General features: G+C 34.7%; 1 protein-coding gene and 1 long non-coding RNA gene across 2 annotated transcripts; one reads left to right on the top strand and one right to left on the bottom strand.

Annotated features, from left to right (window-relative positions):
* Nucleotides 1–760: 760 nt before the first annotated feature.
* LOC25485190 (folate-biopterin transporter 1, chloroplastic) lies at nucleotides 761–8,423 on the bottom strand. Its single transcript, XM_024770209.2, has 9 exons — nucleotides 8,075–8,423; nucleotides 7,154–7,377; nucleotides 6,600–6,664; nucleotides 6,318–6,480; nucleotides 5,541–5,689; nucleotides 5,191–5,445; nucleotides 4,913–5,081; nucleotides 4,724–4,816; nucleotides 761–1,788 (listed from the first exon to the last, which is right to left on the bottom strand). Exons 1-9 carry the CDS (start codon nucleotides 8,289–8,291, stop codon nucleotides 1,489–1,491), a joined length of 1,635 nt encoding a protein of 544 aa, XP_024625977.1. The 5' UTR covers nucleotides 8,292–8,423; the 3' UTR covers nucleotides 761–1,488.
* Nucleotides 1,734–6,482, top strand: LOC112416422 (uncharacterized). Its single transcript, XR_003006887.1, has 2 exons — nucleotides 1,734–1,870; nucleotides 6,276–6,482. It is a non-coding gene; the product is annotated as an uncharacterized lncRNA (long non-coding RNA).
* Nucleotides 8,424–9,476: the final 1,053 nt, after the last annotated feature.

Here is a 9,476-nt window from a genome sequence, read left to right as displayed (position 1 = left end):
AAAATTAAGAATCTTTAGATATTCCTTTAATTGTACAACTTCCTAGATTGATTGTTGTTACTCCTAGAGTATACAACTTTCTAGCCTAGTGCTCACTAATTAAGGATTCAATGTATTTATTATAGAGTAATGATATTTAGACAACCAATTTCCAACAACTTTTAGTGACAGTCTTTTTCCTCTCTTTTTATTAGACAATAACAATAGAGAGAGAGAGAGAGAGAAAAAAAAATGAAGAGAGAGAATAAAATTACAATGAGAGTATGAGAGAGAGTTGTCACAAAAGTTGTTAAAAAATGGATGCTCAAATATCATTACTCTTTATTATAAGACCATTATAAATACAAGGTGTGAGAGATCTCATAAATACACAATTTACAGAGTTTACATATTTTTACAGAGACAATGTCTAGTATTTTGAAAACTAGGGGACTAGATTTATGAATTTAAGGACAAGAGGGCCAAATCCTTGAATTAGTAGAAATAAGGGATAAAAAAACAAAACCTAAAAAAAAGGGAAGCCCGGTGCACTAAAACTCCCACATACGCAAGGCCTGAAAATGAGTCCCACCATTTTGGTGTATTGTACGCAGTCTTACCCTGTTTTTTTTTTTTTTTTTTACAGAAGAGCACCACGAACCTTTCAGTCAAGTGACAACAACTTTACTGTTGCGCCAAGGCTCCCCCTTAAAACTAAATATTAATAATTCAGATATGGATAAAAAAGACGTAAAAATACTCAAAAAAGGTTGTTTTAAGATATTAGTAATTCAAATATGGATACAAACTAAAAAGATGTAAAAATACTCAAAGAAAATGTGTAAGAGATACACCCTAAAATAGGTAGATGAGATTGCTGAGCATAAGCAGTCCATGATAATTACTTACTCCTATATGGTACTAAAGCTTAATGAATTTTCCATACATACAGAAGAAAGAAACATCAAAGAAAAACATGTAGCCTGTTGTTTACTTTAGGTAAATGACAATTACAAAAGCTTGTATAAACAGGACAAGAGAAGTCTAAATTTCAGCTTTCATTGTCAAAAGACTATTATTGGCTATTAAATTCAGAGATTTAGTCCTTACAAAGAAGTAAAAGGCCACAAGATTAAATTAAACAAAGGTAAAAAGGTACTCTACAAACTTACAAAGCCCGTGAATGTTCTGGAGGGACAGATACCTTCTCCTTGGTGGCTACTGGCTAGCATTGTCTTCTGTCAATCCAGAGCATATTGTATAGCACTGTCTCAATGTTCTTAAAATGGCACTTTCACCACAAAACCAGATTTAAAGTGAATTTTGATCTTGTGTTATTAAAATCTATAATCGAGATGGTTTACAACAAGGCCCTGGCGGCAACTTTAGCATCGTACTATCTACAAAACTCTCTATCTGCATGTGTATGTGATGTATGTTGAATTTGCAAGCATCAAAAGCAAAACTTAGAACAGCTTGGATAAGAAAGGCGGAAAACAACTAATATCATCAATTAGACTTCATCTCAATTTCGGAATCGTCCTTTGGATTTGCATCAGGATTGTCCCCAGGGAGAAGACCAAGAAGTGGTAGAGGCAGTAATGAGCTAAGATTGCAGAGGATTATCAAAGCTGCCAAGTTATCAAATTTGTCCTTGGTAATTCCAAATACTTGAGTCAGGCCTGCACCTATCAATCCCCCAAGAACACTCCCTCCATTAGATACAGACATGAGAGTTGCAAAAAGAGTTGCCTCCATCCCCTCAGGACATAATCTTGCTGCTAGCACAAGAACGGGCATGAAAGAAGCCTGAAATACACTAGCATTCAGACGCAAGGCAAATTTTGCAGAAACAAATAATATCATAGTTGAATTAAAGCCCCAAAAGAAGGTAATTCATGCAGTGAATGATATTATTGCTTGGTACTAATTTTTTAGTAAATCATAAAAACTATCAACATTGACTTGCCAATTGCCATTATCAAAGCTACGATCAGAAATATATTCCCCTTATTAATTTACTTTTGCATGTGAAAATGAGCATCCTAGGGAAAATAGTTGAAGGATTCCATTTTATAAAAAAGGGAAGTAAAACCAAATATATTTTGGCATGAAGTACCCTAAAAATCCATGGAAAACCATGTATACTTGCAAATAAGCAGTCTACATAGAAAGCTTCTCGTTTTTCTGTGGTTTGTAAACATTACAACAACTACAAATGTTGAATTAAATTTCTTACAGATTACTAGAGGCCACTATATGAGTTGCAAAAAGTATGAAGAGAGTGAAATCTTAGTCATCAAATGATATCAAGAAAAGGTGGAGGGGTAATTTTCACAACCTAAGACTTCAATAGGCTGATCCTGATTTATTGAACTTTAATAGGCTTAAATAAACATTATGGAGGATGATCAAAATAATACTTTTGATTTATTTTTTTATCAAAAAAAATAATACCTTTTTATAACATATGTGAATGAGATAAAAAACATTGAAGAGGATGGATAATGGCAAAGCAATTGCATACTTATTGAGATATAGATGGACCCAGAAATGAAAGGCTTTAGAAGGTGGTAGGGACCAAAACCAGAGAGAGAGAGGAAAGAAAAGTAAAATTGCTGAAATGGGAAATAATTACAAAGAAAGTAAACTCTGTTTCACTATCGAGAACTTAAGACTCCAGAGGGAAGGAATTGCCAACAACATTCACACTGATCATTGTACTCCTCCCCACTAGATTAACACCTGTGAATACAGTTTTCAGCGTAACTGACTTGCCAGGTCATTAAGCTATCCTAGCCTTCCCCATTTTGCCCTATTTTGTCTCTTCAGGTATGCACCTTCAAAAATCCTGGGCATTTCACATATTAACCGTATGACTTTGAATTCCCCAATAGCCCCCATTTTTACAACAACTAGCCTAACATCTGCCCAGAACAACCACAGCCTATGTTGGAAATTGACTTCTTATAGTGAAATCATCTTTCAATGAAGCATGTTCCAAGGTTTTGGCCTTCCACTTTATCGCTCATTAGGTAGTGATGTCACCTTCCCTTATTTGTCTAGTAGCCAACATAAACTGAGGATCAGCCTCATCATTGATCTCCACTTCCATTCCCTCTGGTAATTGCAGCTCAACAGGATAGGACCCCACACTGCTCTTTTAAGCTGAGAAACATGGAATATTGAATGGATCGTAGAAGTTTGTGTGAGCTGCAATTTACAAATTGAAAAGGACCAATAATTTAGGATCATTCTTTTTGCCATATAATGGTGTCAGTATGGCCTGAATTTCAAGAAGGACCAATAATTTAGGATCATTCTTTTTGCCATATAATGGTGTCAGTATGGCCTGAATTTCAAGAAAACTCTCCAACTGCAAATGATTGTCACATCTATGAACTTCTTCATTCTAGACCAATGTCGCTCTAAATTACACTTTAGTTGATGAAGAGTCTCATCCCAAATCAATTAAATATCACGCCGCTACTTCCACTCGAATTTCCCCTTGCAGATAACAATTAACAAGTAATTGTGGTGATTTGCATGGACACCGCCTCAAACGGCGTCATACCAACAGGCATGTGGGAAGTGGTATTATACCATAGTCCAGCCTAATCAAGCCACATCGACCAGCTTGTTGGTTGTCCTGACGCAAAACACCTGAAGTAAATCCTGAGCATCTATATAACACTTCAGTCGGTCCATCAGATTCGGGATGATATGTTAAGCTTATTCTTTGTCCTGTGCCAATCAGCTGAAATTATTCCTTCCAAGAATTACTCACAAAAATAGGGTTTGTGACTCTTACAATGGATTATGGGATGCCATGTAGCCTCCAGAGTCCCAACCTCTTTACTAAACAGTTCCGCCACTAAGTTGGCTGTATAACGGTGTTCCAACAAAAAAACTGGTTGCACTTGAAAGCCCAACGGTCACCACTAAAATTGCTTTATATTCCTTCGACTTTGGCATGACAGCCATAAAATCTGTTGAAATATCTTCTCAGACCAAATATGGAACATTCAAAGATTGCAACAAACCAGTATGGGACCACAGCTAAATATTTTTGCCTTTGACTAACAACGCAAAAGATGCAGCCGCCAATGCTGAACTGCTAAGGATACTGCTATAATCTCTTTCTCATATGACGATTTGACTAAAGATTTGTCAGAGAAAGCCATATTGTAGAAAGCAATTGGCCTGCCAAGTCAGCTAGTTACCCTAGCCTTCCCCTTTTTTCTTCTAGTAAACACCTTCCCCATTAATCTAACAAACTGGTTTTTCATATTAACGAGCCAAACATATGGCTTACGAAGTTTTGGATGAGATAAAAAGGTAGAAGATCATCCCAAATCAGTGAAAAAAGCGTCCGTTGTTGTTGTCGTTGTAAATAATACGAAAACATTTTCAAAGATGACAATGATATAAATTTTCTTAGTTTTGTTGTAACTTCTAAGTTTTAACATAGCATATAAAAGCTACACTTCAAAAAGTACTTGCAATATCAAAATTAGCCGCCTGAATTTCTGACATTAAAGAGAGCAATATTAAATTTTGACTTCATAGGCAGAATCATGAATGAAATTTTAGCTCAAACAGAGAAAGACAAATTAAATACTAGAAACCTCTTTATTTAATTTTTGTTAAACAAAAGAAACCTAGTTAATAACAATTGTACCAGAGGTAGTATGTTTTCTAGAACCAGCAGTGTATAACTAGTGTAAACAGAGATAATGATAACCTGACTCAAAACAGTGAGAATTAATGAATCGCCAATTGCAAACCACTCATCGCTTATTCCAAACTTCCGGTTTAGTCCAGTAACTAGTAAAACCTGATAAAATAAAATTAAACCATGATAAAGATATTAGAAACAGCCTTCTCCAACTAACACTACAAACATACTTAAAAGATACAACTAAATACTAGCCTGAGTCATCCCAAGAGCAGAACCTAAGATGGTAGTCCCAAGAAATATTTTCCGCAAAGGAACATTCTTCAGAAATCCATTATAAAGTCCAACACCAAGCAGAGATGCAATCGAGGTAACGAGCTTGACACGTCCTAAAAACTCGGGGGTAAAACCAAGAGAATTTGTGCTGAAATGGATAAGAGATTAAGATTGAAGTAAATGATGTGTATTGAGAGGAAAATATCAAGGGAACGTGGAACTCATTGAAAATGCTTGTATTCAATAAATAGACATACGTAAAGTAGAACATAGCGGAGTCAGAATGCGGAGTTGCTTGCCACAAGAAAATAAATAATGTGGGAAGAAAAATACTAGGCTGTCGTACAGAAACCCACAGCTGAATGATACTCTGTTTTGAATTTTCAAAAAACTCAGGCCTGGCAAATGAAAAGGTTTGCCCTCTTGCTGTACCAAGTGTAGGTTGTTCTTTTACAAGAACAGCAACAGCAGATGTTAGCAGTGGAAGCAATGCTGTGACACCAAAAACAAACCTGGACCATAGTGTAGTTAGGAAACATTAGAAGGGAGAAATATACTGCTATCAGTAATCAGAAGTACTTTGATTCACAAACTTCATCCCTAGTACCTTACTCCATATGCATCCAACAAAGACCCACTAAAGTAGGAGCTCACAATTCCACCAAAAGCTGAAGAACCCCAGCATAAGGACTGAAGAGATCCCGAAGTGCTTTGTGACTCACCACGTGCCCTTTCCACAACCATTGAATCTACAACCTAAAATATAGCTTAGTGTCTGACAGTTCCCTAAACAATTTTAATCTATAGATGATAAAACACTAGAGGCATAATACCAGAGACAAAATAAAATGCTTCTAAAAGCAAGACAAAAGAAATTGAACCAACTCAAATGTTGGTTTGTGTCTGTGTCTGAAGCACAAAGGAAGAAGACAAAGCTGTAGAGGTCCTTCAATATATAATTCAGATTAAGTTGAGAATGGGTAAAAAATCCACTAATAAATAAGGAAACAGTCTACAATGTTATTTCCCTGAAAAGAAAAATGTTTATGGGAAAAAATAAAATAATTACTGCTGAAAATTCCAACAAAAATATTATGTGATCTACATCTTAATCGTTTGTGAGAAGCAGAGTTAACAAAACTCATCTTAGCATAATCAATGAAGATATACCAACAGAAGCAATTTATGCACGTATTTTGGTGAAAGAATTTTATACGCATCTCAAAAAGTAAATCTTGATTCAATGCACAAACACTCTAATTCAGCAACCTCACATAGGTGGTAGGTGTGAGTAATGCTCGGTATTATGTGACAAACATTATCCATGGTTAAATGATTCCAGGAGAAAAACAGTATGTGTGATTATTTAGTAGTAGACACTCACAACATCCGAGAAAGCAACAGAGAGAGATCCGAGAAGTATGCAAAAAGCAGCACTATATTTGCTGTCAACAGAAGTGGCCATCAGACTCCATGAGAGTGCACCAAGCAGCCCGGATAAAACTAGGTATGACCTTCTCCGATAACCAAAAAGGGGGATGGAGTCACTGCATGTCATAACAACAGCTTCAGTAATTAAACTTTTGTCCACAGGGGAGACATAAGATGGGAATATAATGAACAGCCCGCATGAGGAAGAGCGAAAAATGCTACAGTTTAAACTTACCTAATAAAACCATACAGAGGTTTCACAAGCCATGGAAACGCAGAAATACCAGAAATCACAGCTGCCTAGTCAATAATGTAGCGTGTCAGTCCTTCAAATAATAGTGTTAATTGACTCGATCCAAAAATAAAAAGGATTGGTGTTTCAAGGAAATTTTATCACTTTTTTAGGATTTTGTAGTTGACCCTGTTAGGATATGAGAGACATCTCGTGATATTACTATTGTATCTTAGACTATCAGTATCTTGGATGATCTTGCAGAATCTGTTCCCTTATCTATAGTTCCTGATTTGTTTCCACATTTGATAAGGGTTAGTGTTTGATCTAATGTGTGGCATTATACAATATAGAAGACAAGGTTATATTATGCATAATCTCTATTGTCTCAATTCATTTTTCCTTCACCAAGTCCCAACAACAAACACAAGCAAAGGCTCACATTAATTGATTACACCTTGGGTCATATACAAGAGCAAAATTTGCAAAATGAAAATGAAAAATAATCAAAAGATGTGTAAATCGCATGAACAACCACGAGTCTTAAGAATGGATACCTCAGCAGGATCCAGATGCAAATCATCCTTTAAATAAAAACTGACAGCCAACCTTGCAAGTCCTAAAACACCTTGAACAAAGTATACCATCGCAACAGCAACAGTATCTGGGGATAGATCAACCCCAAACAATGTACTATATCTGTTTTTACGAAGCACATTTTTACTAGTAGAGGAAGCCTCTAGATCTGTCTCAGTTGTTACCGTATCGCCTTTTCCTGCACCTGTCAGAAAATCAAAACAATGCTGACAATAAATACTTAATATCTTCAAACAAACAATCTTGTCAGCTGATCCCCATATTTCACATCATTAAGACTTAACAATTTGCGAATACAATTATGTTTTCCCAAAATTATAAACGATAAGTCATTCTTAGTTTAAGCGCCTATTTGGATTGACTTATTTAAACTTATCTAGTGGCATAAACACTCCTGAGACTGTTTGGTGTAACTTATGAAAATAGCTATGACGTATCATAAGTTGTTTTGAAGTTATTTTAATAAACTTTGTAGGATAGCTTATGAAAACAACTAATGACTTGTATTAAAACAGTTTAAACAGTTTGACCAAAAATAAATAAAATAAACATAGGCTACTTGACCAAAAATAAATAAATAATAATAAACAGTTAATTAAGTTGTTTATCAAAACAGGGCCTTAATACGATATTACTAGCGAAACTGGTTACTGCATTGTGCATTTATTAATCACTAAGAAAGAAAATCCTTGTTAAATTTTTGAAGTTCTTAACAGCGGCGAGAAAAACATAGGTATCAATTCATCACCTCAAAAAATTGAAACATTGTAAACAAGTTCAACCTGAATTTCTACTCAAAATCAATAATTAAACATAAAAAGCGCAATGAAAGACACGGAATTTGACAAGTTCTTCGGAGGAGAATTATCAATTTTACTTACCGGTTCGAGATCCTAGTAATGAGTCGCTATCATCGATGTTGAGTCGGAAAGCGGATGCCGACCTCGGAATGATACCGGACATTTCAGTTTCCGGCGGATTCCGATGAGTTCTTCCCCGGCGGTATTGCGGTGAACGAACAACGAACGGCGAGGTGTAGAAATTGGGAAATTTTGAGGGCAATAACGGTATTAAAGACAAAATATACACACAAGTCATTTTATTTACGTATTGATTATTTAAATTGAATTAAGGAGCTAAAAAAATTAAAAAGTTTCAAACATGGTGATTATTTATTGCTCACTGTTCAGTATCGTGTCTCTATGTTTTGGTACAGATTTTATTTATCCTTTTTTTTTTTTTTAGGGAAGATTTTATTTATCCTTTTATTATTTATGTTTATCTTCCTGTATAATAATAATCATGGCGGTGCTTCAAATTGGACACGTCAATATAATTTCAACTCCTTTGTGTTTCAAATTCAAACTAATGGTAAACCTTCCGCTCGCATTTTTTTATTAGAAATTCTATTGTAAATCTTTGATGAAATAGTTAACTAATTTTTTTTTTTTTATAAATAGATGAAATGGCAAAACCATTATAAACTCACACACAAGTGGAGATACCGGAGTTCGAACCCGGATCATGGCATCCGACCTAACAATTTCGACATTTTGCTAGTTGAACTATGACTTGTGGATTAGTTAATTAATTTCTTAAAATTGCAATTTTTGTTAAAATTTCTCTTAAATTTTGCAAAATTTCAAAAACTTCTCTAAAATTGTCAAATGTCTGATAAATACCCTTATTCATTTAGTTTCCTCAATCTTGTTAACTGTCATATAGTCAGAAAAGATCAGATGATTTGAAAACTTATTTTAAATGTACTATTATCCAAACAAATTCCTTCCATTGCATTGATTCTACTCCATATTGAAGTTTTTAAGATTAAATTAAGGTATTTTTATGATTCATGGTGCAATTATATTTACGCATAAGTTTTAAATTTAAATGTGTTAATTGCACATAAGTTTTAATTTTAAGGGATATTTGCTACATAAGCAATAAATTTAAGGGGGTGTTTGCATGTACGTGTTAAATTTGAGGGAGGTAATTGACACACAGAAGAGTTATCACGTAAGACGGTGTGTGCAAATGTTACATTTGATAAAAAAATAAAACAAGTTTTTTTTTTAAATACTTTTAGTCAATTGAATGACATAATTTTGTCCATGTGATAGGGTCTTGTAGACAGTTGACGACAACGTCAGAATGTTAGATGGAAGAAACTAAAGGAGAGGGATATTTGAGACGTTTGACAATTTCAGAGAATTTTTTAAGTTTCGCAAAATTCAGAAAGATTTTTGACGAAAGTTGCAATTTTAGAAGAAGAGGTAGTTGACT

This window comes from Medicago truncatula, chromosome 1, assembly GCF_003473485.1.
Source record: "Medicago truncatula cultivar Jemalong A17 chromosome 1, MtrunA17r5.0-ANR, whole genome shotgun sequence".
Classification (NCBI taxonomy): Eukaryota; Viridiplantae; Streptophyta; class Magnoliopsida; order Fabales; family Fabaceae; genus Medicago; species Medicago truncatula.
The sequence above is the reverse complement of the archived record's forward strand: the minus strand, read 5'-3'. Positions and strand labels throughout refer to the sequence as shown.